Source organism: Barbus barbus, assembly GCF_936440315.1.
Source record: "Barbus barbus genome assembly, chromosome: 2".
Taxonomy (NCBI): Eukaryota; Metazoa; Chordata; class Actinopteri; order Cypriniformes; family Cyprinidae; genus Barbus; species Barbus barbus.
In genome coordinates this window covers 12,972,244-12,993,743 of record NC_136730.1, presented here as the reverse complement: position 1 = coordinate 12,993,743, position 21,500 = coordinate 12,972,244, and the positions used below count along the sequence as shown (strand labels likewise).

General features: G+C 36.1%; 2 protein-coding genes across 4 annotated transcripts; one reads left to right on the top strand and one right to left on the bottom strand.

The window, feature by feature from the left end:
- Window positions 1–201: 201 nt before the first annotated feature.
- LOC306880042 (ankyrin repeat and SOCS box protein 7) lies at window positions 202–9,061 on the bottom strand. The gene is made up of 5 exons (XM_079433313.1): window positions 8,996–9,061; window positions 8,172–8,242; window positions 6,944–7,197; window positions 4,636–5,241; window positions 202–2,044 (listed from the first exon to the last, which is right to left on the bottom strand). Exons 2-5 carry the CDS (start codon window positions 8,216–8,218, stop codon window positions 1,905–1,907), a joined length of 1,047 nt encoding a protein of 348 aa, XP_079289439.1. The 5' UTR covers window positions 8,219–8,242; window positions 8,996–9,061; the 3' UTR covers window positions 202–1,904.
- An 81-nt stretch (window positions 9,062–9,142) lies between these two features.
- lins1 (lines homolog 1) lies at window positions 9,143–21,115 on the top strand. 3 transcript variants are annotated; one of them, XM_079433739.1, is made up of 7 exons: window positions 9,143–9,278; window positions 9,911–10,213; window positions 12,619–12,708; window positions 12,886–13,030; window positions 15,028–15,606; window positions 18,433–18,619; window positions 20,307–21,115. In XM_079433739.1, exons 2-7 carry the CDS (start codon window positions 9,920–9,922, stop codon window positions 20,923–20,925), a joined length of 1,914 nt encoding a protein of 637 aa, XP_079289865.1. In that variant the 5' UTR covers window positions 9,143–9,278; window positions 9,911–9,919; the 3' UTR covers window positions 20,926–21,115. The 3 variants fall into 3 exon arrangements, with proteins under 3 accessions (XP_079289865.1, XP_079289867.1, XP_079289866.1); XM_079433741.1 differs by having other exon boundaries at window positions 9,149–9,278; window positions 12,633–12,708; XM_079433740.1 differs by having other exon boundaries at window positions 9,149–9,408.
- Window positions 21,116–21,500: the final 385 nt, after the last annotated feature.

The window sequence follows — 21,500 nt, the reverse complement described above, 5'->3', positions numbered from 1 at the left end:
AAGTCATTTTCTTAAAGATTCCAAACATTTAAAATAGATAAATAAGGTCCATTTTGATTTGAAGTTGCGTCTTACCTGAAAGATTCCTGTAAAATGAACTTCAAACCACCAGTGATTATTAAACAGTGTTTTTAAGGCTGACTGTACTGGAGTTCAAATTAAAGACGGCAATGATAGCAAAACCTAGAAGACAATACAGTTACCAAATGAACAATGAATTTATTGAAATCGGCATTTTTCTCAGACATTTTATTAGAAAGTCGTCAAACTCTAGAAAAATGGATGCAAATCAATGAGCACGGCACAATTACTGCTTCAAAGTACCGCAATAAGACTTTGAAAAATAACAAACGGGGACATTATGAGATCCATTTATTCACACACATGTACATGTGAAACAGCAGATTATATACATTCAGTAGTTGAAGTTGTGGAAGACTTCCGATTAGTAAAGACAAATCCATATAACATTCCCTGGCTCTAAAATCAGTCCTCCACACCTGCTTCTGAATACATTACGGTAGCAAGAAGTCATCCAAAGATGCTTTCAGTCCCAACAAACGCCCTAAACTGAACTCAAAAAGAAATAATTTAAATGCTGTGGCAGGTCACTTTAATGCACTTGAAGTGTGTTCATGATGTGGTGAAATGCTGTAGCTGTACTGCGTCACAGACTGAAGGAAAGGCAGCTAGTGTTCCAACCGGTTTGGAGAAAATAGAGTAAGAGTAAGCGAGTCTTTCTCCCACAAAACGCTCTCACCTTGATTGAGATTTTAGGGGGAAAGGTCAAAAAATAAAGTTGCGATCTGACTAAAACGTGCGAAGAAGTGCCAAATGAACTGAACTAAATTAACGCTATCCAGACCTTTGACTAATGCTTATATTTTGTAGGAAAAAAAAACAAAACAATTAAGTGCATTTCAAATCATTATATATAAAAAAAAATCATGAAAATATTTAGTTACTGATTGCAAAAATTTAAGAGATTTTTCATGTGCATAATAAGAAGAAAATGATGGCCAATTCCAATTAAGCATCAATAATATTCCATTTAATTACAGATCTGGACGTTCCCACATCAAAGCCCCTTGACAGGTCACACGAAAAACACTCAACCAACCACCCAAAACACTTCGATAACACAAGCATGTGGCTTAAATAGTCTAAAAAATATCTGCTGTACATATGACACAATTATTTACATAAAGTTTGTTAATGATTTCTGCACGTAATACATCTTCACCTATGTAGTCCTCTCGTGACGAGGACTTTTTCTTTAGCTTTTAATGCAAACTAAAGCTAAGCACCTCTGATACTGGATCTGGAACTATTTGTAAATACAAAAAAAAATAATAATTCAATGAAAATTTTCATTAAAAAAAATCTTTGCAGAGAAAAACTGAGCGCCTGTTGGGTTTTTTTGGTAAAATTTGTTTTAAATACGAACAAATTGGATTCTATTAACAATGCACCAAAAAAAAAAAAAAAAATGGTTGAAAATGATTTCTTCACAGCAAAAATGACGATGCATTTTTTTTATGAGGGTGACCTGAACATTTGCCAATTTCTCTGGATAGCTTAGCTTTTATCTTTTCCTTGTCTGAGAATGTAGCCGATAGAAAAAAAGTCTAATACTTACAAAGGCCTTGTTGATTTAAAATAAAAAAAAGATATTTGGTACAAATCAAACGTCTGCATTTTTGTTCTCTCATGGGTCAGGAATTTCTCCATGACCCCTTCAGTGAACGAATCAACGTGGCTATTACAGTGCTCCCAATCCACAGTCGTTATTTCACTCCGCTTGTACAAAACGCTGCACCTGCTCCCAGAGGTTGAGTAGAAATCAAAAGAGAGTTTGCATAGAGTCTTAAGGGAACCTACAGAAATGAGTTGGTCGGCTGCTGTCAAACGCTGTCGAACTTGTGTTTTAGGTAGTCCTTCATGACCTTGGCAATGGGCAGATCTTCCAGAAGCTTCAGGCTCTGCAGGCCAATGCACTGCCGGATCTTTATCCTGCACAGATCCTGCAAAGTCCTAGGCTGCCCTGAAACACAACGAGTGTCAGGTTAAACACCAGCGACGTCCAGAGTCAATCAAATCTGACTGCATTCCTGTCTGAACACAACTATTTCAATCTAATGACAGAGAAAAAACACAAAAGATGTGTGGCTACAGTCTAAAAGATATAACAGAAACTTAAAATAGAAACTTTAATTGTATTATTAAGGTGCAACATTTGTGTCTTACAACAGACTTAGAGGGGTGTTTATTATGTTTATTGTGTCTTACGGCAAATGCACTGAATAAATGAACTTAATACCGTGTGTGCAGAAGTGCTGAACTCACTAGACAGAAATGTCTGCCTTAAGAATTAAACTAATCAGATATAAATTAAAGACTACAGATGGTTGAGTTTTCTGTTTTAGCTCCACATCTTTATAGAAATGAGAAATTCCCCAACATTGGCTTGTTTTAAGAGGTCTCTACTTTTTTTTTTTTTTTTTTTAATCTGCTCATTGTTATTGCTGATTATCAATTAATATTTGTATTACTGTACTTTATTTTCAATGTTTCATTATACAAAGCTTTGGACTGTGGTGCTTTGGGATTGACAAAAGTACTTCATAAATAAAATGCATTATTATTATAGATATTGCGTAAATAACTCATTGCATACTATATTGCAGACGTCTTACAGACTTCTTAGGTACAGCTGCAAAAATAAGACGTTTATTAAGGGTCAGAAAGAGAGAAAAAAGGCTTTCTGGGGAAAAAAAACAACCTTACCAACATTTTAAATGTACATTAGGGTGGAAAAAAGCACAAAAATATTTGTGTATGTATGCAATAATAAATGTATAAATTTGTCACAAGGATGGAGCATGAAAAATGACTTTCTGGCAGGCACAATTTTCTTTTAGCAACATAAGTGGATTATAGGGGAATTAAAAAGCACACAAAAAAGGGGGGGGGGGTGCAATCAAAAATCTAATTAAAAACAAAATAATTTATAAATTTGTCACAAAGAGCCTGGTATTTTGAAAATGGAGCAGATAAAATCTATATGTGCCCCTGGACCACAAAACCAGTCTTAAGTGTCAATTTTTCGAGTGTCAACTGAGATTTATACATCATCTAAAAGCTTTAAAGTTGTCCAAATGAAGTTCTTATCAATTCATATTACTAATCAAAAATGAAGTTTTCATATATTTACGGTAAGAAATTTACAAAATATCTTCATGGAACATGATCTTTACTTAATGTACTAATGATTTTTGGCATAAAAGAAAAATCAATAATTTTGACCCATACAATGTATCTTTGGCTATTGTTAAAAATATACCGCAGTGACTTAAGACTGCTTTTGTGGTCCAGGGTCACATATCTGCATAGATATTTTATAGGTACAGCAGCAAAAAACACCCATTTAATTCAAAGGGTTAGAGAGAGAGAAAAAAATGGCCATGAAAAATGATTATTTCTGGCACAAAAAAACTTCATAAGTGGACATCAGGGGAGGAAAACAAAAGCGCACACACACACAAAACGTTTTTGTCCATTTGTCGTATTAAAAGATATTAGGAAAGTTCTGCAATGAGTTCCAGAAACCCAGTGCACAGAGTTTATCAGTTTTAATGGGCCCGTTATCCCGTCCCAACACAATATGGCACACAAATGAAGCCAGCTGGAAAAACCACTACAAAGAGCTGGAGACTGCCATCTGCAGCCCCTGTCTTCTGTCAGTCTCCATGCCTTAGCAAAAGCTCTCAACTATAGGTGACGGCAAAGAGACAGAAATGAAATTAACACGTATTCTCATGCAGCGTGCCGTCACTCCCTTCAAGACATGAAGTCATGCTCTCAAAGAGTCCTCGATGTAAATACAGCCGCCGAAGTGCTTTTTTAATAAATAATCAGGGTGAAACGGGATCGCTCTGAATGAGCTGACAGCGAGTAAATGTCTGCGACAGGTGGCTTTGATATGGTGATATCAAAGTTGAAGCGAAGCGCAGGAATGTGACCATTGTTGCGTACTTGCTCATTAGTGCTTCAGGTAACACGGCTCGCTTTCTCAGATGGCCGATTGTTCTGTGTGGGGGATAGAGATCATAATGCCGTTTGCTCGGGAGGTGGTTAGGCCATTGCTCAACTTACAGATTGACAGAACGGCCGCTGCTCTCTGTGAGATTTGACATTTTTCAGAAGAAAAGAGAGAATATGAGCTCCTTTGATGATACTCTCGTTATTAACCCTTGGAGTTTTAATGCTTCATGTTTTACTTGATTGTGCCCTTTTCTAATGTATAGCTGTAATATTAACCGGAATGAGCATATTAGAATGTTCTATGGCAAGCTAATTCATTACTGTTGTCATAAAATACAAATATTTCAAATTAAATGACAATATTAATGGAAAAAATTATATATATATGAAAAATAATATATATTTTTTTAATATAGTTTTAAGTTACAAGCTACAATGTACATGAAAATTTGGACTGGTGGTGGCGCTAAACCTCAAAACTGTCACATAAAATACTGAGACCCTCCCTAATCTGTGTGCCAAATTACCATTTACCATAAAGGAACAATGATGCCGGACAATAAATCAGCATTAAAGAGAAGGTGAACCTACTTGTGGCCTCCTGCAGGAAGTCCAGACAGGGCCGACTGATGCCAGACATGCTGAAGGAAACAGCCACGGGCGTCTGGCCCTCGTAGTTCCTCGTGTTCGTATCGGCTCCGTAAGTGTACAGCATCTGCGCACACAGCACATCGTCTCTGAGGGCCGACAGGTGCAGTGGTGTCTGGCCGTCCTCCAGCCGGCCCAGGTTAGTGTCTGCTCCGCGCTGCAGGAACATGCGGCAGTACGAGTGGTTGCCCTTAATGACGGCGTAGCGCAGCAAGAAGCCGTTCTGAATGTCTATGTTGGCACTGTGGTCGAGCAGGATGCGCACGCAGCTGGAGCGCTCGCGGATGATGGCCAGCTGGAGTGGCGTGGTGCCTTTGTCGCTGAGTGGGTCCACCTCGGCTTTGAACTCCAAGAGGAGACGCACGAAGGAGTCGCGGCCATAGTGGGCCGCCACGTGCAGAGGCGTCCAGCCGTCGTTGCTCTTGGCGTTGATGATGTCGCTGCGGTACTCGGACTCCAGCATGAGGCGGGCGATGCGGGCGCGGCCGTGCATGGCGGCGTAATGCAGAGCGGTGAAGCCTCCGATGAAATCCTTCACTGTGGGATCCGCTGGAGAGACAGACATGACAAATCTGAACCAATTCAAATGAAAGCCTAATTAAACAGAATTACTGAGTCTGTGAAGCTGCTTTGAAATAATCTGTATTGTATGAAGCGCTATAGAAATAAAGGTATCTTGAAGAATATCAGGCAAGTTTGTAAAAATCATATCTATATTTATTAGGCCTGCTATAATGATTACATAAGCAAATACAAAAACGGCAAGTGCTTTTATTTGTCCTACTTTTTGTTGCATTAACGTGAGCGCTCTGACACTGGACATTTTAGAATGTACTTCCAATGTTGAAATCTGGGCATATAAAAGTGAATAAATTAAAGGATAAATGCATTGCAAATGCATAATTATATTTTTGTTTTTAATATAAAAAATTATATAGAATTTTTTTTCATATTAATAAATGGCATTAATAAAACTATTAACAAAATGAGTAACTTCAAAATAATACAAATCAATAATGCATTATTATATTATGAGGGCTGAATTAACAAAAAAAAGAAAAGAAGTGAACAGAAATGGACTTAAGATACTTTGCATAACTAACTGCTGATTACAATTTTTTGTATGACAATTAGCTAGCTAAAATTTCATAATTCTGTTCTTACAGCTTTTGACCAAAGAATTTCCATGATTTATCCAATCGTTTTCCAGTAATTTGTGACTAATGAATAAGGATTTTAACAATTTTTTTTTTACAGAATTTGCCCTTGTAAAGATAAATTTATAGAATGAATTACATTAAATATTATATGTGAACTGGAAACATTTATACTGACTACAATAAATTCAATGACGTTTGAAAAAAAAAAAAAATATTAAAAACAAAAAACAATTCAGAGTTAGATATTTATAGACTTTCAATGATCATGATAACCATGCAAAATCATGACAGCCTTAACATTGTTAAGTTGGACATATATGACAAATGTATGCACTGAGCATACACAAGATACCAGATTTGATGTGTATTATTAGCTAGTGTAGAGGCGCCTTATGCAAACATTTGCATAATGTTAATATTTTTAATCAAAGCACTATATCATGGTATTGATTATTCTGATGACAGTCTTTGTAAATGTATTCTGAATCTCAATCAGTACAGATGGCAGTGCAGCTGCACAGTTGAACAGTTGATTGTGGATCATTCTATCTGCAGATGTTTCCACAAAAACAGCCCTGTTTTATAGCGCCCTCTAACGTCTAGCATACATTACTACATCTAAACATGAACATATCAGAACAGCAGTCTGAGCAGCACAACACCACACCACTGTAGTGTTTCAAGGCAAAAGAAATGACAAGATGGGGAACCTAAATAGAGTGTAAGAGAGTAAAATATCACCTCAAACACAATCATAAACTGGTGATCATTGAGAATAAAGTACTTGAAATCAAATTCCAAGAGGGATCACATTTAGAATTAAATAGTGATTAATACACAAAACAGAACTTTTTCATGATTTTTTTTGTCACTTTTGGACCTTGGCAGTTTAAATTACCACCTGCTTTTGTGGTGTGGAAATAAGAAACTTGTACATTTTGCCTATTACGTGATTTTTAAGAGTCACGTTGTGCAAACCAACCACAGTTTTTAGTAAATGTCAAACTTGGCTGGTCATTTTAGATTTTCTTACCAACTGACACTTTAAACCACTGCTGCACATCTCGCCACTGTCCTAAAACAGCCTTTACCTCCGTGTTCGAGGAACACGCGCACGCAGCGCTCCTTTCCCTTCGCCGCAGAGAAGTGCAGCAGTGTCCAGCCGTTGGCGTCTCTGATCTTGGGCGAGTAGCCCTGCTCCAGCATCTTGCGGACGGTGTAGACATCGCCGGCCGCCACCGCCGCCTGGATCTGCAGCTCCTCCTGTAACTCTGGGTTCCTTCTGCAGTGATGGTTCAGCATCCTGTCACATCTCGCAGTACAGGGCTCAGACGCTCCTGTGTCCCTGCAGACAAACGCACACACGTGTGACATTATGAAGGCAACTGATAGACAAACTCATCATTTTGAATCAAAGGACGATTTATTAACTATGCATACCACATTTATAGGAAATGCAAAACATTTTTTTTATCCCAAACACCATTGATCAAATAAATAGGAAGTCAAATAAACATGCCAGTCTGACATAATCACAATGTTTACATATTTCAGGGAAATCAATCTGGATTATAATATCTACACCTCATTAATTTGATCTCTACACATCGAGATATGCAGAAAAACAAATGCATTAAATATTATTTAGGATTTACTGTTCATTTAAATGCGTTACCCAGCAGCCTAGTTAGCAAAATAATTTTCTAAAATCTTAAACCCAATAATCAAATTGTAAAATCTAAACAAATTTAATAAATATTGTTAATTAGGCTACTGGACACAGCATTAAATGAGCAGTAATTTAAAAATTGAATAAATAAATTAAATAATAATAATGTGAATGCGAGTATAGACCTCGTCCTGCTGGTAAAATACTAATAATAAAAAAAAAAAACCTACAATTACCAAATATTATTACAAGAGTTCCAATGTTTTTAAAATCTTATAAACAATACATTTGTAATAGTTATTATTATAAATACTATATTTCAAAATGTCTTTGTTGCAGATTTTTTCTTTATATTTTTAACAGAACAACATGATAGATATGAATATAAAACAAATATATAGGCTAAACATTAATATAGGCAAAAAACAGTGTGAAAGAAAATAACTGCATACATTACTGTTAAAATAATAACAATATTCTAGCATGCAAAGTAATGAGATATTGTTAGCTGCACTGCATGAAGCCAAAACCCTCAAACCAACCATAAACAAGCTTAGACAACACATTTAGTACACTACAAAAATGACACACACGTACATATGGCCATGGCCTACAGATAATTAGAAAGCTCAGCTATGAGCCAAAATTACCGTTCATTAATGTCTTGTAGTTTTGAAACAGCCTTTGCGTTCTGCATCCATATTCACTTCAGATCTCCATTCTAGACATGCACAGTAATATAGAAATATTACACATATTCATGCATGTATACACATGATTCTTTTATATACAACATTCATCATTTGCATATGCATTATATGGATAAAATATGCATGTTTAGGTGCATAATCATCATTTAGCCACACCTATCTGATGCAGTCTTATTTACACACTTATCTTTTCACGTTACATGAATCATCTCTCTGTTTAGGAGTAAATATGATCAGTTCACTGTGTTATTGTCTTTCAGCGAGCATTTGCACACTTGCATTTACCTCTAACAACGCAAATGTTCGCAAACACGCGTGATATATACCATCAACGGCAGTTTAAACATTTGATCACCTCAAATATGTTAAATAAAAGGTGAATAGTCATGTTTGTAGCTGCTGCACTGAGAACAATGAATCTGTTAGCTGGTGTGCTAAACCAGCTAAAACAAACACTAAAGCGGCTCTTTTTAGAGACTGGCGTAATTTAATTTAATATCGCTGAAGTATTTGATAAGATAACCCTGACACTGATCATTAAACTGAAGGAGAATTTGACAAACTCTCAGATGGACATGTACTGTTACTGCATTAGCATAGTTAGCATTTAGCAAGCGGTTACTGACCATTTTCACAACAACACTGATTTTAAAGTTACTCAAACTCTCTTAACCTGCGGCTAGAGGATACAATTAACGATATCTGCTAATTAACACAATAAAGACTCGAGAGACCGTGAAATAAAATACATATAATATACATACAGACTACAAATACAGTCAGGTAGCCATGAACACCATCTCCAAGGCTTCAAACCGCAACAGCCAATCACAGCCCAGCTGTCAAATACGTCAGGGATACATCATACTGCTGCAAAATAATACGCCGAATGTCAGGATTTTTCGACTATTGTAGCTGTATAACGGCAAACAGCACAACATGTGGTTTATGGATGATGGTGTTTGTTTCTTGTAGCGAAAAGATCTTAAACGAGTTGTTATAAAAAGCTCGAGTTATGATTTAACGCAGCATTTTGCTACACATCACGTAGGTCACTGCATTCAATCACAATTCTATACGTAAAAAAAATCTTAATTCTAGTCATATTTTTCTATTTATGAACGAGATAAATTGCAGTTTTTCGGGAAAATTATAAAGGATATCGAGAAAATCGAAGGTGCTGTCATCAAATATGTTGTCTTTTTTTAAAATGCAAACGCACAGAATGTCCTTAAAAAGTACTTTATACCAGTAATTGTGTGTGTAGTGTTGTATAATGATGTATAATTAGTAAATAACCATAATAACAAACTGCTGCTTCTTTAAAGTAAACACATTCAGGACAGATTTCAGGATATATGTTTAAGTCCAACTCAATTTGGCATGTCTTAGAAAATTACAAAGTCAAAATTGTGAATAACATGTCTTTGTACACCCCTAAGAGAGACAGGAAGTGGTCCGCCCTTTTTCAGCCAATCAGAAACACTCCCTGCCTGTCAATCATTGTCCATAGTCAGGTTTGCTGATGTTGAATTGTCTGAATGAAGGGTCTGTGAAGGTTGAAGAGATAGCCACGTCTGACTATAACTGAAATGAACTGAACAAAGCACAGCCACATATCAACATCTCTTTTCATTTAAGCATGACTTGTTTGATGATTTGGCCCTTTATTTTCACAGTGTCTCATCATGGATGCCTCAGGATTGGATTTCCAAGACGTTTTTGGGCTGTTGCGCGCAGGATCTGCTCCCAGCCTGAGCAGTGAAGAGCTGGCCAGCAGAATCTCATCATGTGTTATGAGTCAAACAGCAAACGCTCCTGCGCCGTCCGTCACACACACAGACCTCACGTGCTTGTGTCTCACTCTTACTGAGAGCATCATTAGCAGACTGACAGCACAGAGTCTGCCACAAGATGCCACGGTATTCTATGAAGATGTGACGAGAAGGCTGTTTGGAGAAATGAATCTGGTGACAAAACTGGTAAGTTAAATCAAATTAAATTATATTTTGATTAATAAAATGTAAGCCTGTTTTTAGAACATTTTAAAAGATTTATTTGTCCCATTGTGATAATATTTATTTGACAATTAAGCACATTTCTTCCACAAAATTCTCATTACCTCAATGTGACTTTTATTTATAAATATATCTATACTTTTTTAAATTTTATGTATTATTTATATATCTATATCATCTTATTTATAAATCAATATATAAATATATATCCATGCTGCTTTCAATTTATGCTGATTTAAATAATTTTTAAAAGGATTCATATAAAAGTAAAGTAAAAAAAAGAGTAAAGTCGTGACGTATTGTCAAGTATGGTGACCCATACTCGAAATTGGTGCTCTGCGTTTAACCCATCCAAGTGCACACACACAGCAGTGAGTAGTGAACAAATGCACACACACACACACACACACACACCGTGAACACACACCCGGAGCAGTGGGCAGCCATGCTGCAGCGCCCGGGGAGCAGTTGGGGGTTCGGTGCCTTGCTCAAGGGCACTGGACATTCACTCCCCCCACCTACAATCCCTGCCGGTCGGGGACTCGAACCCGCAACCTTTCGATTACGAGTCCGACTCTCTAACCATTAGGCCACGACTTCCCCATATACATTACCATCCATATACATGGTCATCCATATACATTACCATATACAAACGTCATCCATATACATTACCAGTCAAAAGTTTTTGGACAGCAAAAAGTTTTTTTTTTTTTTTTTTTTTTTTTAAGAAGTGTTGATCCAAAATACTGGAAAAACAGTAATATTGTGAAATATTTTTACTTTTTAAAATAACTGCTTTCTATGTGAATATATCTTAAAATATAATTTATTTCTGTGAATTCAAAGCTGTATTTTCAGCATCATTACTCCACATCATTCTAATATGCTGATTTATATATTATCTGCTCAAAAAAAAAAAAAATATTATTATGTTGAAAACAGCATGGTTTGGTTTCTTTGATGAATAGACAGTTCAGAAGAACAGCATTTATCTGAACGTATTTTGTAACATTATAAATGTCTTTATCATTAGTTTTGATCAAATGAATGCATCCTTGCTAACTAAAAAGTATTAATTTCTATAATTTCATAATTTAATGATAAATATATAATGATTTAAATATACTGAATAAGCTTTTGAATGGTATAGTATGGAAGAATATTCAGGACTTTTTGTAAAATTGTATTTTCAATTGCGTTTTCCACATGTGGGCCCATAAATTGTGACATAATCCAAATGCAATTGCAAATCTTGCATTATCATTTGCATTTTCGCGAACGCACAGTGACTCACACAGCAAAGTGCATTTGCAACTGCATTTCCCATGTCTTACAAGCTATGAGCCTGTCATATTTAAATAGCTATATTAATTAATTACCACATTTGCCTTTTCACTTTCTCTGCGTCGTGCATGTAACCTGCCAAAACTCAAATGGAATCGCAATTCCTTTTGCATTTGAATTTCCTATGTATTCACGGAAAGCTGTCAATCAATGTGAGTGGGCGGGACTATACTATGGGGCGTGTTTGTATTGGGAGGTGGAGTCACTCACAGACGACCGTGCCGAATGCTTTGATCAGTGCAGGTAATTGGTAAAGGCTTCGCTAAAGGCAGCTGCCAATCAGTTCGTGCCTGTGTGAACGAACAGAAAACCTTCCTGGAACAATACATTTTTTTATAATAATAATAATTATAATAATCTTTTTTTACCCCAAATGCAGCGGTTATACCCTGCTTACAGTTGGAGCAACAATAATAGGTCAATATTCACTATTACCCAAATGCTTTTCACCTGTCTCAATATCTCTCACTGTTTCTCTCCGATTGATGCAAATGAAATGAGTAAACAGACAGTGCAATTCTACACTTATGGTTTCTTACAAAGAAATGTAGAAAATACATTTATTTTTTTCAACAATTAGAGGCTTTTGCATTTGAACTCTTCATATATAAATAAATAAAAAGCTTTTGTAACATTATATACTATACTATGGAAGAATATTCAGGACTTTTTTCAAAAGGAATTGCAAATTGTATTTTCAATTGTTTTCCACATGTGGGTGCATAAATTGTGACATAACCCAAATGCAATTTCATTTGCATATGTTTAATTGCAATTGCAATTAATTGTAATTGCATATGTTTATGTTTAGTTATTTCAATTGAATTGCCTTGAAAAGGACATATACATATAGCACAAAAAGTAAAACATTTAAATATAATCATAATGAATGTCACAATGCAAAAAACATTTCATAATTAATGGGCTTAATTTAGTTTGTAATATAATTTTTTTGTTATTTGATTTATATATTCATATTTGTCAGTGGAATATGTTTTGACTCGTTTGATGTCTTGATGCAGGTCTCTCTCCTCAGATCTCAAGACAAGCTGGTGTCTCATTTATCTGCAAAGTGCATGTCAGTTTATATCATCAATGACATTTGCATCACTGTGAGTATTGGTGCTGTGCATTAAGATAACTTCCAACATGTGCTATTATAAATTGTACAGATGTGTAGACATACAGATCTTCTAGTAATCCATCTGAGTATTAGAAGGTTTCAGCGTTTTCTGTTTTTCTTTCCTGATGTTTCTCTCTTGACTAAGTGCTGTAATTGTTGATATCAGGGAGGAAGCAGCTGGATGTGGAGACACACGTTTTCTGAAGTGTTTGAGAAATCAGTGTCCAGCAGTGAACTGGACTCCTGTCTGTGGTCCCTGACTGCTGTGATTAAAGCAGTGCTGAGAGGAGACACAGGCCCGAATCAGAGAGGTACAGAAGAGACTTCACAAACAGACAGATGATTCAGACTGACTTGCTTTATTGTGCTTACGTAACTTATCTGGAGTGGAATTACGTAGAAACTTATGCAAGATTTTATCTTAGGTGGCAAGAGAGGCAGGAACTCAGGAGAAAATTTTGATAATTGACTGAATATGTAAAACTGGTAGAAAAGATGGAGCAATTACAATGTAAACTCACAACTCACCCTCTCAGAAACCATCACTTTCACTTACATCTGAGCCTAAATGAACTTGCAATGACTTAAAAACACAAAATTGTGATTAGTCGCTAGGTAACGTGTTTAAATCGGTGTGTATTTTCAGCATAATGTGTTTATCAAACATTTGGTGACTAATAATATTAATAATAATAATAACAATAAAAATAAAATAATACCTTCCAAAAAAAGAATGGTTTGAGAATAGGTGAGTCATTATACAGGTGCATCTCAATAAATTAGAATGTCGTGAAAAAGTAAATTTTTTCTTGTAAGTTATTTCAAAAAGTGAAACTTTCATATATTTTAGATTCATTGCATGTAAAGTAAAACATTTCAAAAGTTTTTTTTGTTTTAATTTTGATGATTAGAGCTTACAGCTCATGAAAGTCAAAAATCCGTATCTCAAAATATTAGAATATTTACATTTGAGTTTCAATTAATGACCATCCCTACAGTATAAATTCCGGGTATATCTTGTTCTTTGAAACCACAATAATGGAGAACACTGCTGACTTGGCAATGATCCAGAAGATGAACATTGACGCCCTCCACAAAGATGGTAAGTCACAGAGGGTCATTACTGAAAGGTGTGGCTGTTTACAGAGTGCTGTATCAAAGCATATTAATGCAAAGTTGACTGGAAGGGAGAATTTGGATACCAAAAGCCGGTTCAATGACCATGGTGTTACTGTGCTTGATTGGCCAGCAAACTCACCTGACCTGAATCCAATAGAGAATCTATGGGCTATTGTCAAGAGGAAGATGAGAGACACCAGACCCAACAATGCAGATGACCTGAAGGCCGCTATCAAAGTAACCTGGGCTTCCATACCACCTCAGCAGTGGCACAGGCTGATTGCCTCCATGCCACGCCGCATTGATGCAGTAATTCATGCAAAATTTATATTTCACTCTATGTGTAATGAATCTATATAATATATGGGTTTCACTTTCTGAAATGAGTGACAAAAAATATTGACCTTTTTCGTGATATTCTAATTTTTTGAGATGTACCTGTATTTATTAAATCACCTTATTCTCAAATAATTAAGACACCTTTAACCCATTTTTCCATGTTGGACATTAACATTTTTATAATAATAATAAGGCAAGGCAAGGCTTTACGTAAAAGGAAGTAAAATAATCATTTAAAAAATCACAACAACAAAACCAGAAATTTAAAAACATTTAAAATGATTTAAAAATTGATTTAAAATGAATTATAATAATATAATAATAATAAAACTATTCAACATGCACAAATTAGGTGATTATTATTATTAAGTCACCTTAAACCCATTTTTTCCATGTTGGACATTGTCGTATTAATAATAATAATAATAATAATAATAATAATAAACAGTACCCTCCAACATGAAAGAATGATGGAAATAAGGTGACTATTATTATTATTATAATCATTATTGTTGTTATTAATAATAATGATAATATATTAAGTCATTATTTTTCATATTTATATTGTTTTATTATAATATTTTTTAATATTTATAATGATAATAATCATTATAAAAAGATTTCTTATAATTATTAGAATGGCAGTCAAACAACAGCTTGTAGTAACAAATGAATTACAAAATATTGTAGTTATTTTTGAAGCAATATAAAAATTATTTAGAAATGCATAACTGGGATGAGACTCTGGGTTTAATATATAATGTGTTACTATAGACATAAAACGAGCATGGAATTACATTGGACTAAAACAACCAATTTCTCAATCTCAGCTGCTTGTTTTTTTCCATAGATGTTTTGACGAAGCTTCTTTCTGGATTGGATTCCTCCATCGCTTGCTTGTACACCAACCTTCTGACTCCAGACTCACAGGAACCTCACGAAAGAGAACCAGGGAATCTTTCTAAAACAATGTGTGAGTTCTTTGACCTCCTGGAGGTGCTCAGCGCTGCCCGGCTCAGATTCGGAGTCTGTTCTTCAGTTCAGAGAGTCATATTTGTTGAGTCGCGAGCGCTGCTTCAAGTCGTGAGAGCTGATGTGGAGTACTTGGTGAAGAAACGAGCGCTGCTGCTTCTGAAGAGAAGTCTTCTGCGTAGAGCCGGGGAGGACTGGATTTCAGCTGAAGTTGGCTGTGAGTCACGTGAAGATCACGGACTGACGGAGGACGTTCTAATCATGGCAGGTGGAGTGTTACAGGAAGTCGCTGCAGGCTGGCTGAAGGAAGTCCCTGTGAAAGCTCAAGCCAGTTTCTTTGGTGGGAACTGTGATGTGAGTCTCGGCGGGACGCAGAAGGATGATGTGTTTCTGAGAGCCGTGAGCCTGATTCTGCTGAAGTCGCTAGAAATAAACATTCAGTCCCCTCCACGGAAAGGTAACTCATACTAGAATTCATTTGTCTTCTTAAGTTAATACTAACTTAACTGTGGCTTAACACATGCTGGCTTAACACAGTCTCGACTAACAGGAAAAAAAAAATATATGCACTGAACAAAATTATAAACGCAACACTTTTGTTTTTGCCCCCATTTTTCATGAGCTGAACTCAAATATATAAGACTTTTTCTATGTACACAAAAGGCCTATTTCTCTCCAATATTGTTCACAAATCTGTCTAAATCTGTGTTAGTGAGCACTTCTCCTTTGCCGAGATAATCCATCCACCTCACAGGTGTGGCATATCAAGATGCTGATTAGACAGCATGATTATTGCACAGGTGTGCCTTGGGCTGGACACAATAAAAGGCTACTCTAAAATGTGCAGTTTTACTGTATTGGGGGGGGTCCGAAAACCAGTCAGTATCTGGTGTGACCACCATTTGCCTCATGCAGTGCAACACATCTCCTTCGCATAGAGTTGATCAGGTTGTCCACTCCTCTTCAATGGCTGTGCGAAGTTGCTGGATATTGGCAGAAACTGGAACACGCTGTCGTATACGCCGATCCAGAGCATCCCAAACATGCTCAATGGGTGACATGTCCGGTGAGTATGCTGGCCATGGAAGAACTGGGATGTTTTCAGCTTCCAGGAATTGTGTACAGATCCTTGCAACATGTTGCAGCATGATAATGCACGGCCCCATGAGGTGATGGTCGTGGATGAATGGCACAACAATGGGCCTCAGGATCTCGTCACGGTATCTCGGTGCATTCAAAATGCCATCAATAAAATGCACCTGTGTTCGTTGTCCATAACATACGCCTGCCCATACCATAACCCCACTGCCACCATGGGCCACACGATCCACAACGTTGACATCAGCAAACCGCTCACCCAAACGACGCCATACACGCTGTCTGCCATCTGCCCTGTACAGTGAAAACCGGGATTCATCCGCGAAGAGAACATCTCTCCAAAGTGCCAGACGCCATCGAATGTGAGCATTTGCCCACTCAAGTCGGTTACGATGACGAACTGCAGTCTGATCGAGACCCAATGAGGACGACGAGCATGCAGATGAGCTATCCTGAGACGGTTTCTGACAGTTTGTGCAGAAATTCTTTGGTTATGCAAACCGATTGTTGCAGCAGCTGTCCGGGTGGCTGGTCTCAGACGATCTTGGAGGTGAAGATGCTGGATGTGGAGGTCCTGGGCTGGTGTGGTTGCACGTGGTCCGGTTGTGAGGCTGGTTGGATGTACTGCCAAATTCTCTGAAAGCCTTTGGAGACGGCTTATGGTAGAAAAATTAACATTCAATTCATGGGCAACAGCTCTGGTGTACATTCCTGCAGTCAGCATGCCAATTGCACGCTTCATCAAAACTTGCGACATCTGTGGCATTGTGCTGTGTGATAAACATTTTAGAGTGGCCTTTTATTGTGTCCAGCCTAAGGCACACCTGTGCAATAATCATGCTGTCTAATCAGCATCTTGATATGCCACAGCTGTGAGGTGGATGGATTATCTCGGCAAAGGAGAAGTGCTCACTAACACAGATTTAGACAGATTTGTGAACAATATTTGAGAGAAATAGGCCTTTTGTGTACATAGAAAAAGTCTTAGATCTTTGAGTTCAGCTCATGAAAAATGGGGGCAAAAACAAAAGTGTTGCGTTTATAATTTTGTTCAGTGTATTTTTGATTTCTGAAAGTTTTATATGCTATTTGGTTGCTAAGGTAGTGACTGCTAAGTGAATGCTACAGTGTTTATAAGTAGTTGCTAAGGTGTTCCAAATGGTTGCTAGGTATTAAAACACCCTTACTGCTTTAACAGAATGCAAGTTAAATTTATTTTTAAGGCATAAGGAACATGCTTTTATAAAAAACAAGTCTAGATATAATACTGCTTAATATTTTTGTAATAAATAAAAAAATAATAATAATGTATTGTTTACATAAAAACATCAAAAAAATTTAAAATTGTTTTTGTTTTTTTAAAATAAAGCAGAAAATAAAATATAAATATTAGATGAAAAACTTAATAAACTTCAACAAACAAACTGAAATATGCGAACAATACTAATTAAATACTAAATTATTAAAGTAAAATAAAACTAAAAAATTATATAAATAAATGTAACTTAATAAAAGCTAAATAGGAAAAATTATAAGAATGACGAAAGCACATAAAAATGACAAAAAATGAAAACCGAAAATACAAAAATACTAGCCAGTTCAAAATATTAATAAATGCTATCAAAGTATATAAATAATAATAAAATGCTAAATACTACTAAAACACTGCCACCTTAACACCATAACATAACAGTCCTGTTCACAAATGAATTGCATTTTTGAATGATTCGGATGCACTGATTCACAAAGCATTTGGAAATCACGTGACTGTAAGAATTTTTGGCCACATCCAAAATCGCATAACTCGAAAACGAGTAGGAACTTCTTTTCGAAAAGTAATTAATTAGTGACCATTAAAATGTAAGTAAGTTCTTCACTGCCATTCACAAATCTTCTCCATTGGGCTCATCTCGCCAGAAACGGTAGGTCACCCGTAACATTTTGCCTACTGTTTTCAGACACACTACTCTGGTCATATACTGTTTTTCGCCTACTATATATTAGGAGAGTATGCAATTTCAGATGCAGATTTTGTTTGGGTGTACAACTGACATGTTAGAATAATTAAATTGAAATTTCTAGTGCTTCACCTGGCTCATATATAATGAAACATGGCATTTAATGAAGTTCACCAGCAGAGGGCGACGTATCCCTGCATAATGCGTGTCTTTCCTGTGTTTTTCAGGATCTCAGAGTGACATTGATGTCTGTGGGTATTTAACAGAGCTCATGTCGTTCCTCCAGCGTCATGGGACTCTGGTGTCTCCAGACGCACACAGCTGCTCCTGGGTGTCTGTAGTATTTGCTGAACAGGATGACGACATGATGGAATCAGCCAAGACTTTGATTGGATTGTATTTATATCAGAAAAGGTCTGGAATTGGTTTTATACATCCTGTTATAATGGGTAATTCTGGGGCCAGTGCTAATATCTATAGGCATATACAGCATTGCTGAAATTAAATGTACATTTATTTATTTTTTACAATATTTATTAAAAGTAGACTCAAATGTTGCCTGATAATACGTCAGGTGTATTAATATACAGATACACTACCATTCGAATTGGGGTCGGTAAGGTAAATCTCTTTTGCTCACCAAGGCTGTATTTATTCGATCAAAAATACAGCAAAAACATTAAACAATTTAAAAGAACTGTTTTGCATTTTAATATATCTAAAATATAATTCATTCCTGTGATGCAAAGCTGAATTTTCAGCATCATTACTCCAGTCTTCAGTGTCACATGATCCTTCAGAAATCATTCTAATATACTGATTTGCTGCTCAAGTAACATTGTTGTAATTCTCATTATTATGTTGAAAACAGTTGTGCTGCTTCATATTTTTATGGAAACTGATACATTTTTCTTCAGGATTCATTGATGAATAGAAAGTTCAAAATAATAGCATTTATTTGAAATAGATTTATTTTTGTAACCATTTAAATGTTCAAAATATTCCATTGAATGCATCTGAATAGAAGTTTTTTTTTCAGTAACACTTTACAATACGGTTTACATTAGTAAACATGAACTAAGAATGAACAATACTTCTACAGCATTTATGAATCTTAGTTAATGTTAATTTCAGCATTTAAATGTATTGTTCATTATTTGTTTATTTTCGTTCTATCGTTCTATCTATGGGAGGTTGTGGCCTAATGGTTAGAGAGTTGGACTCGTAATCCAAAGGTTGCGGGTTCGAGTCTCGGGCCGGCAGGAATTGTAGGTGGGGGGAGTGAATTTCCAGCGCTCTCTCCACCCTCAATACCACGACTGAGGTGCCCTTGAGCAAGGCACCGAACCCCCAACTGCTCCCCGGGCGCCGCAACATAAATGGCTGCCCACTGCTCCGGGTGTATGTTCACAGTGTGTGTGTGTTCACTGCTGTGTGTGTGCACGTTGGATGGGTTAAATGCAGAGCATGAATTCCGAGTATGGGTCACCATACTTGGCAGTATGTCACTTCACTATCTATCTATCTATCTATCTATCTATCTATCTATCTATCTATCTATCTATCTATCTATCTATCTATCTATCTATCTATCTATTACGTCTGTCTGTCTGTCTATCTATCATTCTATCTATCTACAAATAGTAATAGCGGACCAATTCTCACTTAACTAGTTGCTTATTAACATGCATATTACTAGCATGATATTGTTTTTTTTTTAGTACTTATAAAGCTCATATTAATGCCTTATTTCGCATGACCATATTCTAGATCACTTAATCATACCCCATATCTAAACTTAACAACCTTACTAACTATTAATAAGCAAATTAGTAGTTAATTGAGGGATAACTCTTATTTAATAGTGAATACGTCCCCTAATCTAAGTTTTACCATCTTAACAAATAAAAGTTATTATTAAAAGTGTGTGTGTGTGTATATATATATATATATATATGTATGTGTGTGTATATATGTATATATATATATATATATAGAGAGAGAGGGGCTATATATATATATATATATTAAAAGTTATTATGAATATGTCTTAATGCATAAAAGTAAGTTATTGACAAATATTCCTTGGTTTTATTCACAGTTTGAGCTGCTCAGACTCCGGGGTTTGTGTCTGGGGTTGTAACCCTCACTGTCATTTCATACTTCTGCTCCGCTCCCTCTGCTTCGACCACAGCGTGCTGCTGGACTTCCTCATCTCCTCCGAGACGTGTTTCCTGGAGTACTGCGTCCGCTACCTGAAGCTTCTCCGCAAGGACTGGGCGGCCTTCTCTAGCTCTTGTCATCATATTGAAGATTGTGATGGTGCTGGAAGAAGAGCCGATCCCTCCGTTCAAGCTACTTCTGCTGTTTCAGAAACGCTGGATGTTGTTCCCTGCACTAGATCGTCAACAGGTAACGATGTCCCACAGCTGGTTGATTATGGGAGCTCAGACGAATCCGAGGAGGCAGAAGAGTGTGTTTCTGACAAGAACTCTGGTAATACTGAGGCAGAATCTGGTAGGACTCAATCTGGAATGGTGCTGGAGCAAGTGCAGACTGAACATGCATCTGATTCTCTGCTGGGTAAAGTGTTTGTGTGTCTTATGGACTTGAGGACCGCTGTAACCAGACTACATAACAGGGGTCTCTTCCCCTACAACCCTACCTCACTTCTAAAACTGCTAAACAGTATTGAACCCCAGAGAAACATGCTTAGTTAGCTTTGACTTAAAGCTAATGAACGAGGGTAGATTAAAACTGATCAGAAATGTCAACCTGTTATGACCTGCTCAATTAATGCAGTGAATAAACATACAAAAATAATTTTTGCATCAAAATTATTGTTATGGAAGGATTTAATAGATTAAATAAAATAAATGATGGAATGGTAAAATACAACATGGAATGCTCAATAAAAAAAAAAAAAAAAATATATATATATATATATAATGAAATTCATAATGGAATTATGAAATATGACATGGAAAGTTCAAAAAAATTAAAGAATAATGAAATGTAAGCATAAATAAAGCATTAAATGCATTTATATTTTCATGTGAAATGGAAATGGACATGAATTGCTAATTGGTATCATGAAATACAAATTTCCTTTTCATTTCATTTCAAGCCTTATTTATTCTTACTGTACATTTTCACTGTACATTTGTACTTTTATTATTTTCATGTTAAAAAAGGACATGAAATATGCTTTAAAATGTGCCAGCTCTCATGATGAAAATAGTTATTTTTCAGTTTATACATTTATTCATTCTTATGTTTCATTGTACTTTTATTT

What these genes read in the sequence shown, in the direction of transcription:
- LOC306880042 (XM_079433313.1), bottom strand. Translation starts at nt 8,218, where the DNA reads ATGCAGAACGCAAAGGCTGTTTCAAAACTACAAGACATTAATGAACG. An exon ending in CGTGTTCCTCGAACACGGAG is followed by an intron (nt 5,242 to 6,943) that starts GTAAAGGCTGTT and finishes CTGTCTCTCCAG; the next exon opens with CGGATCCCACAGTGAAGGAT. An exon ending in CTTCCTGCAGGAGGCCACAA is followed by an intron (nt 2,045 to 4,635) that starts GTAGGTTCACCT and finishes GTTGTGTTTCAG; the next exon opens with GGCAGCCTAGGACTTTGCAG.
- lins1 (XM_079433739.1), top strand. Translation starts at nt 9,920, where the DNA reads ATGGATGCCTCAGGATTGGATTTCCAAGACGTTTTTGGGCTGTTGCGC. An exon ending in TCAATGACATTTGCATCACT is followed by an intron (nt 12,709 to 12,885) that starts GTGAGTATTGGT and finishes TGTTGATATCAG; the next exon opens with GGAGGAAGCAGCTGGATGTG. An exon ending in TTGTATTTATATCAGAAAAG is followed by an intron (nt 18,620 to 20,306) that starts GTCTGGAATTGG and finishes TTTTATTCACAG; the next exon opens with TTTGAGCTGCTCAGACTCCG.